The sequence below is a fragment of the Aethalodelphis obliquidens genome, unplaced genomic scaffold (genome assembly GCF_003676395.1).
Source record: "Aethalodelphis obliquidens isolate GAN/ISIS:26980383/991018 unplaced genomic scaffold, ASM367639v1 scaffold44, whole genome shotgun sequence".
Taxonomy (NCBI): domain Eukaryota; kingdom Metazoa; phylum Chordata; class Mammalia; order Artiodactyla; family Delphinidae; genus Aethalodelphis; species Aethalodelphis obliquidens.
Genome location: NW_020837988.1, coordinates 9,771,863 through 9,786,158, shown reverse-complemented (window position 1 = coordinate 9,786,158; position 14,296 = coordinate 9,771,863). Strand labels below are relative to the sequence as shown.

The 14,296-nt window shown below is 61.9% G+C and overlaps 1 protein-coding gene across 4 annotated transcripts in view; it reads left to right on the top strand.

Moving 5' to 3' along the window:
* Nucleotides 1-13,296, top strand: part of RBFOX3 (RNA binding fox-1 homolog 3) — an 82,496-nt gene extending 69,200 nt beyond the window's left edge. The window contains exons 5-12 of one of the 4 annotated variants that reach the window (XM_027080911.1): nt 88-180; nt 1,776-1,836; nt 5,099-5,152; nt 5,453-5,585; nt 6,190-6,229; nt 7,132-7,193; nt 8,154-8,232; nt 11,856-13,296. In XM_027080911.1, the coding sequence (XP_026936712.1) occupies nt 88-180; nt 1,776-1,836; nt 5,099-5,152; nt 5,453-5,585; nt 6,190-6,229; nt 7,132-7,193; nt 8,154-8,232; nt 11,856-11,858 (525 nt within the window). In that variant the 3' untranslated portion in view covers nt 11,859-13,296. Of the gene's footprint in view, nt 1-87; nt 181-1,775; nt 1,837-5,098; nt 5,219-5,452; nt 5,586-6,048; nt 6,236-7,131; nt 7,194-8,153; nt 8,233-10,055; nt 11,078-11,855 lie in introns of those variants that run through there. The other 3 variants (XM_027080913.1, XM_027080912.1, XM_027080910.1) reach the window with 3 other exon arrangements.
* The last annotated feature ends 1,000 nt before the right edge of the window (nt 13,297-14,296 follow it).

The window sequence follows — 14,296 nt, the reverse complement described above, 5'->3', positions numbered from 1 at the left end:
CCCCCCCCCCCACTCCCCACGCCTCCTTTTTTTTCCTTTTTCTCATCCTATGTCTTTCTCTCCATGTCTGTCCTTCTCCGCTCACAGGGTTTTGGGTTTGTAACTTTTGAAACTAGCTCAGATGCTGACCGAGCCCGGGAGAAGCTGAATGGGACGATCGTAGAGGGACGGAAAATTGAGGTGCTCAGATAAGTGTGCTGCGGCAGGGACGCCCTTGAGAGCCGCCTCCGGTCACCCTGGGCCCCCGACCCAGCCCCGCTGCTGCCATGCAGAGGGCCAGGCCAGGGCCCCATGGCAGGGCCAAGCTGAGATCGGAGCCGAGCCCACCACCCGCCACGCCTTCTGGGTCTAGGCCTCAGGCTCACCCAAGGGCCCCCCAGCCTGCCCCCTCCCTCTCATTCCTGGAAAAGGTCCCCAGCTGTGGGGCTCAGCCAGACACTGGGAGGAGCCCCAGAAGTCTCGTCTCCGAGGCTTGGCGGCTCCAAGGACCTCAACCAGCCCAGCCTGCCCGTGGCTGGGAGCAGGTCATTAGTCTCACCAAGGAGCGGCAGCTGCCCCGTCCCCCCTCCCCATGCTGCCCCATCCTGCAGTTTGCCCCTTGCCTTTATCCCCCAGAGGGTGGGCAGCAGGACGAGCCAGAGCCTAGAAAGGGATCCAGCCCAGAGGCGCAGAGGGGAGGGAAGGCGAGGGGTCCCCCGACACGCCCGCCTCCACCACCCCTTCCCGGGCGGCTGCGTGTGCCCTGCTCAGTGCTGAGGCTCTGGTGTCTGGGAGCTGGGCTTCCCGAGCAGGGCGGGCAGCAAGGGTGGCCAGGGAGGGAGGGCTCAACGGCTAGTGCGGAGCCACTGGAAGAGCGATGGAAGGACCTGAGGGAGGGTTTCCAGAAGCAGAAGGAGTGCCAGAGGCACCGACCTCAGCCGGGCTCCAGCCCAGCATCCGGCAGCCCAGGCTGCGGCCCCAGGCCCCAGGGGCTCACACTGACCGGGGGGAGGCAGTACGGCCCAGACCCCTCCCTCGAGTTCCACACCTGCCCTGCTTTCTCCTCCTCCCTACAGCCCAGCCCAGTCGTCTGGGCAGCCTGACCACGGCCTTAGATGTCTGCACAGTAGGACCCACTCCCTTGGTACCTACCTGCTCCTCCCCCATTGGCTTTGCCCCACCACCACGGGCACGTGTGCCCCCCGCCCCCACAGAAAGCTCTCTGCTGGCCTCAAGGGAAAGGGATGCTGCCCCCACGGGGAGGGGTGACCATCCTGGTGCCCACAACCAGGAGGGCCTCAGCAGCCACCCACAGCAGAGAAGTCTTGGGGGCCATTCTGTTAGCTGCGCTGAGAGCACTTTGGGGAGAGTCCACCAGCCAGCTGCTCCAGTGGCCTTGGGTTGCCAGAGAGAGGCTGGGCTCGGTTTGTGGGAACAGTCCTGTGAACGGCAAGAGCCAGTGGGACTGGATGCAATGCTTAAGCTGAGGGCCCGGGGCCTGGGCCAGGCTGGGCACCAGCCAGTGCTGGGAACAGTGATGGCCCAGGTTCTCAGCCGGGGGGTGAGGTGCGGGCAGCACTCGGAGGGAGGAGGCCCGGGGGGAGGGCAGGCCGTGGTGGGGGGCCAGGCGAGAAGAGGAGGCGGTCCTGTGCCTCGCCTGGGCGTCCCAGGGCCTCCTCCCCAGCCCCCAGCCCCCTCCGAGGCGGCCACGGAGGAGAAGTTCAGAGCAGGACCATGCGGCCAGTGGCCTACAGGCTAATGTTCCCTTCAGCCTCTCCCTCCCTCTCTCTGGGCAGGTCAATAACGCCACGGCCCGAGTCATGACCAACAAGAAGACTGCCAACCCCTATACCAACGGTAAGTGGCCCAAGACCCCAGGGAGGCTGCAGGGGCCACCAGTGGGGACAGGGCCCAGGAGGAGCCCAGGCTGCTGGAGGCCAGCCTCCCTGGATGCTGAGTGCCCCCTCATGTCCCGGCTCTGCCGCGGTCAGAAGGGGGTGGGTCAGCGAAGCAGGAGGAGAGCTGGGGCCACCCGCCTCCACCCACACAGCTGGTGAGACCCCCGTGCTTTCCCGAGCGTGGCCGTACCCGGAGGCCGAGGACAGGCTTCAGGCACGGCGGAGAGTGGCCACTTCCTGGATCGTTCCTTATTTTCTAAGTGTCGAGGCTAGAGGCGCTCAGTATTTAATGAGTATGATGACAGTTAGAGGGACAGCCCCCCACCGCCCACCCCTGGGCCTTGGAAACACGGAAAGGTTGAGGCCCCGCTGGCCATAGTGTGCGTCAGCTGAGCAGTGTGCCCGTGTGCACCTGGACCCGACTGTAAGCAGATGTGGCCAGTCTTCTTTGAAACAAAACAGCTGATGCTAAATGCTGGCTGCAGGGAGGCGTGGAGGGACGGCTCTCAGCCTCTGGGTGACTTAACTCCACCAGGCAAGGACTGGTGCGGGGACTGGTTTGAGTGTAGCTGGGAACTCTTTGGGGCCTTTTTGACTTTGCTCCTCTAGCCAGGGAGCAGCAGCCCTGCTCCACCGGGACGAGTCTCCTGGCAGGACATGGGCTTTGCTTCCCACCCCCACTAGCAGGGAAGAGTGGACTGAGCCACCCCCAGACTCTCTTGTCCTGGTCTGATCAGATATACATGGAGTCAGGGGACCGGCCAGCATGGAAAACCTAGGGCAGGACAGTGGGCAGATCTGCCGCCTGACTCGCCAGCTGGGCCCCCCAGTCTTCCCTCCTGGGGCAGGGCTGGGGCACTGGCCAGACCCCATTTAGATGAGATTCTTGTTGCTCCCATCCTGCTTTTTTGAGGACTAGCAAAGCTCAAATTCTTTCTAAAAATCTGGGGGCTCCCCGGCTTCGCGCCTGTCCTGAGCACACGCTGTGTATGATTTCAGTGACCTGGTGCTCAGCACAGGAAGGAAAGCGGTAGACGTTTTTACAGGCCCAGGGTGATCCAGGGGGCTGCGCAGCCTCTCCCGAGAGCCACACGCCCCTGCTTTCTGGGCAGACCTGAGGATGTGGAGGGACATGGGATTCGGAAGAGAATCCATCCCTGAACAAGTGCACCCTTGGCTCGGAATGGGCACAGAACCAAGGCCGGTTGAGCGACGGGGAGTGGAGAGAGGGAGAAACCTCTGCCCACTTCGGTGGCAAACATGGTTTCATTTAAACATCTTAGTTGGCCTGGGCAAGAGTGACAAGGGCTGCAGTGGGCCAGCCCTGGGTTCCCTGCAGGTGGCAGTGAAGCCCAGCTCATGGGCTCTGTTGACTGAGGCTTCACTCTGCTTAACACTTCAGAGGACTCAATTCATCAGTCGGTCAGAGGGGCAGAAATTTCCACTTCAGGAAATAGACTCGCAAGGTTTGACCAGGTGTTACTATTTGCTGAAGAAACAAAGGATCCACCCAGGTGGGTCTCCGACTGCCTCTGTCATCTGGGGTCCCAGACAGTGAATTGGGGCCAGAGCGACAGGTGGAGGCACCCAGGACTCCAGAATTGGCAGAGGGAGGGGCCAGGGCCATCCGAAGCAGAAGTACAGCCTCTCTGACTGCACGCAGGAGAGCTGCCAGATGGGACCTAAGGGAGGTGGGCTTGGGTCACGGGCTCAGGACTCTGCTCCATCGTGGATTTCTACTAAGAAGACTCAGTTCTTGGGACTGGAGGTCATCCCAGAAGATGAAGCGTTTCTTCCCTCCTGACCTGGTATTTATAGAAGATTCCAGAGGCCTAGCAGCAACGTTCAGACGCAAACATCTGTGCTGGTCATGTGATGGTGGACCAGGGATGGAAGGCGACCCATAGTCTCATGGAGAGTGTGGAGAACGGGCCCCCAGGAGGAACAAGGCCCCAGAAACTCTGTCCTGGACACCTCCCGGCCAGCCCAGCAGTGGGGCTGTTAGAATCTGGACTTGAGACATGGAGCTGGGCTGGGGGTGTGCTGCAAAGATAAGACCCTGATAAGCTGAGGGGCCAGGGGCTGGGCCTGGTCACGTGAGCTGACCCCACCCTCACTTCCTGACCACCTGGAGCTGGTACAGGCTCAACTGGCTGGTTTCTACCCCCAGAGCCTCAGGTGGGAGCAGGCCTTCACCCGTGCGCCTGGGTCTCTGGTGGGAGAGGATGACCAGCCTGCCCACCTGCAGAGCGGGAGAGGCTGGGGGCCAGGGAGTGGCCAGGAACGTGGGCCTGGCATCCCACAGCTGGTCTGGCTCTGCCACTCTCCAGCCCTGTGATTCAAGGCTGCCACGCCTCCCTGAGACTCCATTTGCTCATCTGTAAGATGGGAGGCCGTGACACCTTCCTCGTCGGATGGGTCTAGGACAGTGTGGTATATGGTAAAGTGGTCAGAGGATGCTAGCTGTCCTTCTCATTATCCCTAATCCCAAGGCCCCTCTTCCCCACCTCCTCCCCCGGCAGCCCTCCCACCGGCTGCTTTGGGGGAAAACAGACAGAGGATAGCAAAAGTAGGACTCAGCACTGAGAAAGGGAGCCCCTCGGGAGCCCCGACCCAGGACAGAGATGGGCAGGAGGTGAAGGAGGTCGCCGTGGCTGAGGCCAAGCTCCTTTACGGCAGCCTCTGACCGTCCTGGAAGGCAGCCAGGTGCCCACATGAGACAGCTCCCATGAGATTGGGCCGTCAGGCACTAACGTACCCAGGCCACCAGCAGCCCCCATCCCAGCTGGGGGCCTACAGACGTTGCATAATAACGCGTTCCACTTTCCCTCCTCGTGCTCTCCTGCAGACACTGCAGACCCCAAGCTGCTGGGGCCAGTGCCCCAGGACAGGGAGGGCCTGGGGCAGGCTGGGGAAGGCCGAAATGCGAAAAGAATCAAGACACCGGGAGGATCGTCAGCAGTGACTGGGTCTCTGTCAGGGAGCAGAAAGCACTCAGCCAGTGAGGCTGCAGCATCCCAAGAGGGGCCCAGGGACTGTGTTCCCGCCTAATCCATCTACCCTGACTGCAGACGGAGGGGTCCCGCCCGTCCTCTGCAGTGGCCACGGCCTCGGAATGTCCCAGTGGGGCTCATCCTGGAGTCCTTGGGGTTCCCAAGCATAGTGTGAGGTGGGGAGATAATGGGGAAGACAGTGATTGGGTTTCTTTGCTTCTCTTCTAGGCTGGAAGCTAAATCCGGTGGTAGGGGCAGTCTATGGACCCGAATTCTATGCGGGTAAAGGCTGGAGCTGCGGCGCGGGGCTGGGGCGGGCCTGGCCGGGTATTGGGCGGTCATTGGCCAGTCGTCCTGGGTGGGAGGACGTGGCCAGGGGCGTGCCTAGGCGGGGACGTTTTCCGGGTGGGCGTGGCCAGGCCGAGGCGTGGTGGGGCGTGGCCATGTGGGCGTGGCCAGGCGGGATGTGTGGCCCGATGCGGCCGTGGTCAGGCCCCAGCCCTCCTGCCTCCCCTCCTGCCTCCCCTCCTTCCCTTAGCCTTCCCTCTCACACTGTCTCCTCTCCGACGTCCTTTCCTGCAGTGACGGGGTTCCCCTACCCCACAACCGGCACAGCTGTTGCCTACAGGGGCGCGCACCTACGGGGCCGGGGCCGGGCTGTGTACAATACGTTTCGGGCTGCGCCGCCCCCGCCCCCCATCCCGACTTACGGAGCGTGAGTACCTGGGGCGCACAGGGAGGGAGGCTTGGAGAACGGCCCCGGGAGCGTGGGGAGGGGGGCGTGGTGCAGCCAGAGGGGCTAGGCAGCCTTTCCAGCACTGTGGCGCGGGGGTGGGGGGCGGTGGGAACCCCAAACTTCACACAGCAGTCGCTTCCACATCAGTACACCCACCTCCGCCCTGCCACCGGATCTCAGGGTCTCTGGCATGTGAGGGATGTTTAGAGCCCCAGCACCTTGCCCGATGCCTTAATGGGTGGTGGTCGGCCCTGGAGCTCAGTGGGCCTTCTCTAAGCCCTCCCTGGTCCGTTCCCCGGGGCCCTCCGACCCTAATGGGGGGGATACAGCTGCCTGGGGTGGAGTAGGGGAAGGGGAAGCAAGGTGGGCCGACGGGCCCCTGGGTTTGTGGGAGAAAGGAGCTGACCAGCAAGGGTGTTACTCTATTGTTATACCAAAACAGGGCACTGGAGCAAACGCTTGTTAAAATGCCAGTCCCATGGGCAGGGCTGGCACCCTGCCCCCTCCCTCCTCAGCAGACACCGGAGCCGGCCTACCCCACCTCTCCAGCGTTCCCACCACTTTCTTGTCCGTTTGCTTCCAGGGTCGTGTATCAGGATGGCTTTTATGGTGCTGAGATTTATGTAAGTGTAGCCCCGGGGGAGGGAGGGTGGAATCTGGCGTTTCGTACGTCTCAGTGAACAGTCAGTGTCTCCCACTCCCAGCCCCACTCCCCCCACCCCCTCCCGTCCTGGGAGCCCAGGGGGCGACCTCAGCACAGGTAAACCTGGGTTATCTGTGCTCAGGGTGCGAGTAGCAATGGATCCCCCAGCAGCCCGATGAGCCAGGCGTGTCTTCTCCGTTTCACAAGGTGTCAGTTGTATGATGGGGACAGTGGGTGAATCTCCCATATCCCTAACAGCATTGGGGTCACTGAGTGAGCCCCCATAGGCACCCTGTGTCCATTGCAGAGGCCAGAGAGAGACCAGGAGGTAGAGGCTCCAGGGCAGACCCCCTTGATGGGGTCCTGTCTCCTCTTTTCTTTCACGGGGCTGCACTTACTGCTTCCTCTAGCTCGGAGCCCTTGCTGACGACCCCCACCCCCACCCCACACAAGACCTCATTTCCATCCTGGGTGGTCACCTGTAATTCAGCAGTCCATTGGTCAGGGCTAAGACGTGGTCTGAGTTAATGCCCTTTGCCCTTGTCCCATCCCAGTGTCCAGGATAGCACCGAGCCTCCATACCCATCAGCATCAGAGTCAGGGCTGCGCTGGCCTGGTGGCGACTCTGTGAGCACCTACCGTGTGCCAAAGCCTTGAACGCAGCCAGACATATCATTGATGCTCACCCGTGTGTGTTGAACGCACAAATGGACGCATCAATGAATGAGGTGAACAGAAACCCCACCTTGAACCATGCCACGAAACCAGAAGCCAGGTGCCCCCAGGCCTGCACCAGCTGCCCCTCACCTGGCCAAGATGAAGGTTGAAATGCTGTGTCCAGCCCACTAAGCCCGTGTGCCGTGTCCTCCCCTTACCCTGCAGGGAGGCTATGCCGCCTACAGATACGCTCAGCCCGCAGCAGCCGCGGCCGCCTACAGCGACAGGTACCCGCGGTGGGCGGGGGCGGGGAGAAGATGGATGGGTCGTCGGGCTGGGCTGGGACAGACAGGAACCCTCACCCACAACACTCAGGGCCTGGGGGTGCCTCCCTTTGGTGGACACAGGGTCTGGGCAAAGGAGAGCAGGTCCATGTGAGCTTGGAGACCCCAAGCCAGCAAGCCCCAAACTTCTGTAATCACTTCCTGCCTGCAAGAGAGGGGAGCCTCGGGACCCCCTGGTTCTCGGGTAGCGGACAGCTCCTCTGATGCCCAGCCCTGGAGGCCTAACCCCCCTCCCCAAGCTCTGGAGGCCCGAGTGAGAAAGGTAATTAGGAGCGTTTGCTTCTGCTCGGGCACGCCTCTGACGCTTCTCAGCGCTCCCAGGCCTGAAACCCTTCAACCCCGAGAAAGAAAGGCAGAGTGTGTGCACCTTGGGAGCAGAGGCCTCTGCCCACCTGGAAGCACACCCAGAGGCCCAAGGGGGGTTCTCTTTTGTTTTGAGGGTAGGTCTTGTGGGGGGGGGCTGGCCTGTCACCTTTCCCTGTGGGCACTCGGCCTGTTGGCTGCAGGGCTGCAGGCTGGGGAAGCGTGCGGGCTCCAGTACCGGCTAGGCGGTGGGCGCTTCGTGGAGGACAGCCATCGCGTGCCGGCTCTGGCCTGGGAACTGCCCAGCCCTCCCTCTCAGGGGCAGGCGGCACCCTTGGACTCACACCTTCCTCGCAGCCTCACACTGTGTCTCAGCCTGTGGGTCTTGTCGGGGGCGCAGCAGGCCAGCGCTCAGGGTCAGCACTCGCTGGACGTGTTCAGAGGGTGACCGGCTGTGTTCCCTCCAAACAGGCAGGAAGAAGAAGGGGGCGTGCAGGGGAGGGAGGGGCCTTGGGGCGCCGTCTGGGAGGAGGCAGGAGACCTGCTGACCCCCCAAATGCCCCGTTGCCCACACCCCACCCCCTGTGCTCACCTCCCCAGTTATGGCAGAGTCTACGCAGCTGCTGACCCCTACCATCACACCATCGGCCCCGCGGCGACCTACAGCATTGGAACCATGGTAAGGAGGCTGGGGCCTGGCTGCCCTGAGCCGTGACGAGACGGCTCGCGCTGCAGCCAGGTGTGTGGCGGGGGGCGGGCGAGCGGGCAAGCCCTTAGGGGAATGACCCAGCCCTCGGCCTGGTGCCTGGAAGACAGAGGCCTGGATTTGAGTTGGAGGAGGACTTGCCCTTTTGTGCCCTTGTGGAATTAGAGGGAGGCAGGTCTGCCCAGACAGTCGGCTGCCCAGTAGTGACGTCTGGTCGTCTGGGAAGCATCCTGGTGCGGCCCGGTTTTCTGAGCCCTGTAACGAAAGTCCCGTCCGGGCCTTCCATTCCCCTCACCAGGAAAACCAAACAAAACCCTCCGGCAGAGGCTCCAGAGGCAGGCAGGGCCTCCACTTCCCCTCATGTGGGTGTGTCCGTGCCATGGTCCCTCTGTGTTCTGTCACCCCCTTGCTGTACCTTTTCTCACATCGAGGTGGGGAACAAGGGCTACCTGCTGTTTCTCACCCAAGGCCCTGCTCCGTGGCCCGTCCGTGGCTCCGGCTGAGTCTGCAGGCCCTCTCCTGGGGAGACGGGGCCTCTGACCACGGGCCGGGGGCGGGACGGAAGGGGCGCACTCCTGGGCTTGCTGAGGCCGGAGGTGTGTGGGCCAGTGTGTGTGTGTGTGAGCGTGTGTGTGTGTGTGTGTGTATGGCCAGCTGTTGACACACACAGCCCAGCTCACTCTGTACCCCCAAATCTGCTTGCAGTGGACACCTACCTCCCAGGCCCACCCCACCCCCAACCCCAGGGGGTGTTACCGTCGGTTTTAGCTAGCTTGGCATCCAGCATCAAAGATGAAAACATTTTTGCGGGGGTCAAGAGGGAGGAGGTTCAGAGACAATACGGATTTTTTTTTCATCTCCCTTGCTTTTGATTACTCCCTCCCAGTTTTTGTTTTGTCTTTTTTGATGTTTAACGAGCCTCAGATATCCCAGGCAGCCTGCGGTGACTGCTGGCAGCCATGGGGCCCAGGCCTCAGGGTGGGGGCCCACACCCACTCCTGGATGGAGGCCCCAGAACCGTGGCTTGCAGGCCCCGTGGCTCCAGGATCGTAATTCACAAGGGTTCCCTCTTGTGTTTCCTTTATTGATTTTTTTAAGATTTTCTGTTTTTTCCCCAACTTTCCTTCTCTGCCACTTGCCACTTTCTTCCTTTTTCTGGGGAAACTGGTGGGTAGGGCAGGAGGTTCCTGTGCGGGCCTCCCTGACCCAGGGGAGCCCAGGGGCACCGGAGAGCAACAGTGCCAAAGGCCCGTCCTCCCAGCAGGATGGAGGAGGCGCAGGGACCCCAGGAGGCCCCACGGAGCTGGGTGAGCAGATGCAGCCCCTCCTGGTAGAGCCGAGGCCCTGGGAACCCTGACAAGAGGTCCCTCTGCCCTCCCGTGCCTGGAGGGGCTGAGTCCTGACCCCGGCAGCCCCGCTGGGCGCTGAGGAGGTGGGGCTTCTGCTCAGCCCTGCCCCCCAGATTACAGATGACAGAGAAAGCTGGCAGGGAAGGGCCAGGCCTGAGCCAAGACAGTGGCCGAAAGACATCTCAAGCCTCGTTATCCAGAAGCACTGTGGCTGGTGACCCCAGCACCTCCCTGACCCCAAGACCACCACATCGGAAACAGGCCCAGGGCCCCTCCTGCTGCCATGACAACCAGCGCCCATTCTCCCCGAGGCAGACCGTGAGGCGGGCAGAAAACGGGATTTAGCTATTTCTCTTTTTGCTTTTCCTTATTTTTTTTTCTTTTTGCTTTTTCCCCCTCTCCCAAAAGGCGGTACTGATTGGCTGTTTTTCATCTTTGATGTTGCAGGCTAGCCTCTGCCGAGGAGGGTACAGCCGCTTCACCCCCTACTAGCAAGAGGCCCAGCCCCTAACAGCATTCACACTGACTGCCTAGTACACACCAAACCCAGCAGTCCAAAACCAGGCACAGCCACCAGGAGGACAGTGCGCCCCTCCCGGTCAGCGACGCGCGCTGCTGACCTCTGCGACTCTAAGTCCATAGGTTTTACCTCCGGCCAACTGGTCTCCCCGCCACGATGGCGTGTGTGTCTTTGACCCTGGTCACCCCCGTATGTCTGAAACCTTGGTTCCTATTTTGACTCTGTTGACGTTGTGCACCCCCCCCCCCCCCCATTTCCGGGGGCGGTATGCACACAGTGGGAGGGGCTAGGCTGGCAAAAGACCCCTCCCCGAGAACTAGCAATAGAGCCCGAGAGGGCCATGCCCAGTCCCCATGCCCCCGGGCCACAGAGCCACGGAAGACGCCAGCCCGGCCTCCCCAGGAAGCCACCCCAACCAGTCTGGGCCAGAGCCCCGGCCCCTCCCCTGGGGTTCAGGAAGCAAGGGGCTCCCGTCTGTCTGCCTCAGTCGGTGGGTTCCTAGCCTCGACAGTACTCCTCCCTCCCCATCGTCACCCAGCTAATCACAGGAGTAAGTGTCTCTGCCCTCTGTCCCCATCCAGCTAAACTAACATTTTTGATTAAACTTTATTGATGTTTCCTGCTGAAGTTGTCACAAGTCGTGCGGGAGCCCCACCAGCCTCAGGGGTTCCTTAGTCTCTGTTATAAGAAGGGAGAGCGTAGGGAGAAACTTCCCTGCCCCAGAGCCCAAAAGCGGTCCAGCCCTGCAGCGCCCGAGGGCCCTCCACTCAGCCCGTCTGCCTCACCGCCCACAGTCTGTCCTCTCCAGCCACAGTCTTGAGATGGGGTCCCTGCCAGCCTGGCACCTGGGTCTGTGCAGCGCCAGAGTGCAGCACCATCTCCCCTTTCCCAACCTGAAACGTTCTTATCCAGGTACATTTCCGGGGGGGGAGTCTGAGTGAGAGAGCAGGGGAGGGTGGTGCCCGTCCTCCGGACTCCCTGGCGGAACAGTGCCCAGCGTCCACCTGCCGTCCCGAGAGGCCTGGGGCTTAGCTCTGCTGCAGGGCTCTGGGGCCTGCAGGTGAAGCTGAGACAGCTGCGGGAGCTTTTGGAAGTTTCATATGCGGCCCTGGTACCTCTGCGACAGGAAAAAGTGGCAAGGACCAAGGAGGCCCAGGTCTCCTATGTGCCAGAGCTGGGCTTCCAGGGGTGTGGACGCAGCTAGTGGGTGCAGGTCCCCGCCAGCCAGGGCGTGAGCCTCCGCCGACTCCACCAGCACATCTGTCCTGGCTGGTGGAGTGGGCAGGTCACACGCAGGGTGCCCAGCCAACTCACCACCACTGCCCAGAGCACCTTCTCAGCTGCCTCATTCCAGACCCCCACGTGGCCCATGCAGTGTCATCCACCCACCACGCCCTGACCTCTGCCCTCATCTGCGCCGAGCAGCCAGACCCTGCCCACCCAGGTCTTAGCAGAGTCCACCAGCTGCGTCTGCCAGCTGCGCTCATCCCGGCTGCCCTGTTCTGCCCCCACCACCGGCCGTGCCCTCTCTGCCCTGGAGGCCGGAGGTCTGCATTAAATTCCCTTACGCAAGATGAGGGGGCTCCTGAAGCTGGGAGCGGGGCCGGTTTGGGGGCGCCTCCTCTCTTCCCTCCTGGCACCCGGGGTCCCGGGTCCCGCTGCCCCGGCAGCACGCCTGGCCGGTGCTCCTGTGAACTGCAAGTCGCGCCTTTCTGTTTCTGTTGTAGTGAAAGCTTCCACCGTTTCCTTCTTGGACCATGAAGGGCAAAAACAAAAAAAACACAAAAAAATCACAAAACAAAAAACAAAACAAAAAAAGATGTTCAGATCCAAGCAGCAAAACAGCCAACCAAACCGAGAAGCACCCACCGCGTCCGAGTCCGCGAGCCCGCGAGCCATCGCACCGCAGCGAGGGAGCAGGTCCGCGGCCCCCGGCGCCGGCAGCGCGCTGGCAGGAGGGAGGCGGGAGGGGAGGGACTCCGTTTTCTACCACGTCTTCCTTCCGGGCCCCACTCAAGGCAGCGTGGGCCAGTGGCGAGCGGCTGCAGGCCCAAGCAGGAAGAGTGGCCAGCAGGACTCGACCTTGGCTGCCGACTGTGCCAGCGGAGGGACGGCTGGGCGGGCGCGGGGACGGGGGCTGCTTTTCATCTCGGGGCTTCGGCTGTGCCCAGTCACCCTGTGTCTTGCGCTCTGGGCCCCGGCTACCCCTCCTGCCGCGCCGCCAACACCTGTGTCCTGCGAACCTGGGGAGGAGTTTGCAGCCACTGGAGGCTGTCCAACCAGCAGCCCTGGGGTCCGACCTCAACACCAAGGGCTGATATGTTTCCAGAACTACAGGGCACCCAGGCCCCCTCCCTCCACATGAGGGGGCTCTGGCTGCCCAGCCAGGGGTGAGGGCCTTGAGGCCGAGGCCTTGTTCTGACTGGTCGTTTCTGGTTCCCTTTCTGGAGGAGGCCCTGGGCCTGGTCCAGGAGAGAGAAGGTCAGCCTCACGCTGCAGCTGGGAAGAGCCCTCTGGCCCCCGCCCTGCAGGGCCCAGTCCTGCAGAGAGGAACAGAGGGACGGGCCGGCACCTGGCTGCACGGCGAGGGTTCGGGTCACGGTGCTATGGGTCTGGACGGCACGTCCAAGCAGGGAGAGCCAGGGGTGGGGGAAGGCCTGGGCGGTCCGCAGCCCCCTCCCCTGCTCCCGGCTCAGGTCCTAGAGTCACGGGGGCAACAGACAGCAGGCAGCAGGGAGGAGCCGCTGGCCAGGCAGGGAGAGCTGGAGTCGGGGGAGCAGCAAAAAACAACAAAAGATGTAGGCTCCCAACATGGCTCCACTGTCTCACGAAACTTTAAAAGGAAAAAAAATACACCTCACTTTATATTCAGCATCAGCTCCTGAAGCTACTGAGATGAGGCTCCTTTTCTATTCCCGTTGTACATAGCCCCGCCCTGCCTCCGGCTTCGTCCTCTGTACAGGCCCCTCCACCCTCTGCTGTTCTCGACCCTTTTCTTGCAGCAGCTCCACCCCCGGCCCTGCGCCCTCCCACCCCTCTCAACCCCGGGACTGCAGCCAGGCCCCAGGCTTCCTTTCTTACCATTCTGTATGCTTCCAAGGTGTGACCATTCAAATCAACCGCATTATTATTATTAAGATTATTAATAAAGATTTTTCTTCAAACCAGGACAACTCTTTTTGATTTGCCAGCTCCCGGGCACAGAGGGTAGAGGGCACAGAGGATCAGGACGCCCACTGTGGGTGGCCCCAGGATGGGCAGCTCCTCCCAGGAAGCCAGATGGCCAGAGGGGAGTCAGAAGACCCTATGGGAGACAGTCTAGAGCCCCCATGCTCTCCTCCAGACTGCCATCTCCCCATCCCGTCCCAGGAGTCTGGAGGCAGGGCTCACACGTGCTCCCCGCAGCCTTGCCCTGTCTACCCTGCGAGCAAGGTCTGTGACGTTACCAGCAGAGTCTGGGGCAGAAGGGCCCCCGGCCCCACCGGCTGCTGAGTGGTGGCCACTCCACATGTGTGCCTGATGACCAGTGGGGCAGACATCTGAATACAACAGGGCCGGCTGGGCAGTTGAGGCTGGTGCTCTCAGGGCTCTTGCCCACACCACTGGCTCTGCCTGTGCGCCGGAGCCCAGCCGTGGTCCCAAGGAAAGGAGCTGCCTGAAGGTAAGCCCACTGCTCCACCCCGGGTGTGAGTCCCCAGCCCCGGCGCAGTGGGGTGGAGGACAGTGGCCGCCATACTCAACTCCCAGCCAGAAGAGGAGGGAGAGCTGGGAAGGGAAGCAGCAGAATCCAAACCAAGAGCCTGAAAGCCTTGGGCTGGGCGCTGCGATGGGGGCGGGCTCCAAACCCGGGACGCGCTGTCCGCCCCACGTCTCACCAAGACCTGCGTTCTTCATTTGTCACAGCGTCGGATCATTTATTTCGGAGCGATTACACACGCCAGAGGGGCACAGGCTTAAACGCCGACATATTATTTTCCTGCATGCGAGCCTTTACCGTCGGTGGGACTGGGGACCGTGCTCTTGGGAAGCTGGGGCTGTGCGATCCCGCAGCACGCCATGCTCTGCTAAGCCCCCTTTTTTCTAATTGCTTGCGCGCCAGACTGTGAGAAAATAATTGCCACTATAAATTTTCCCTCCTTCTCTGCATAAAATATTCAGAAAACCAGCA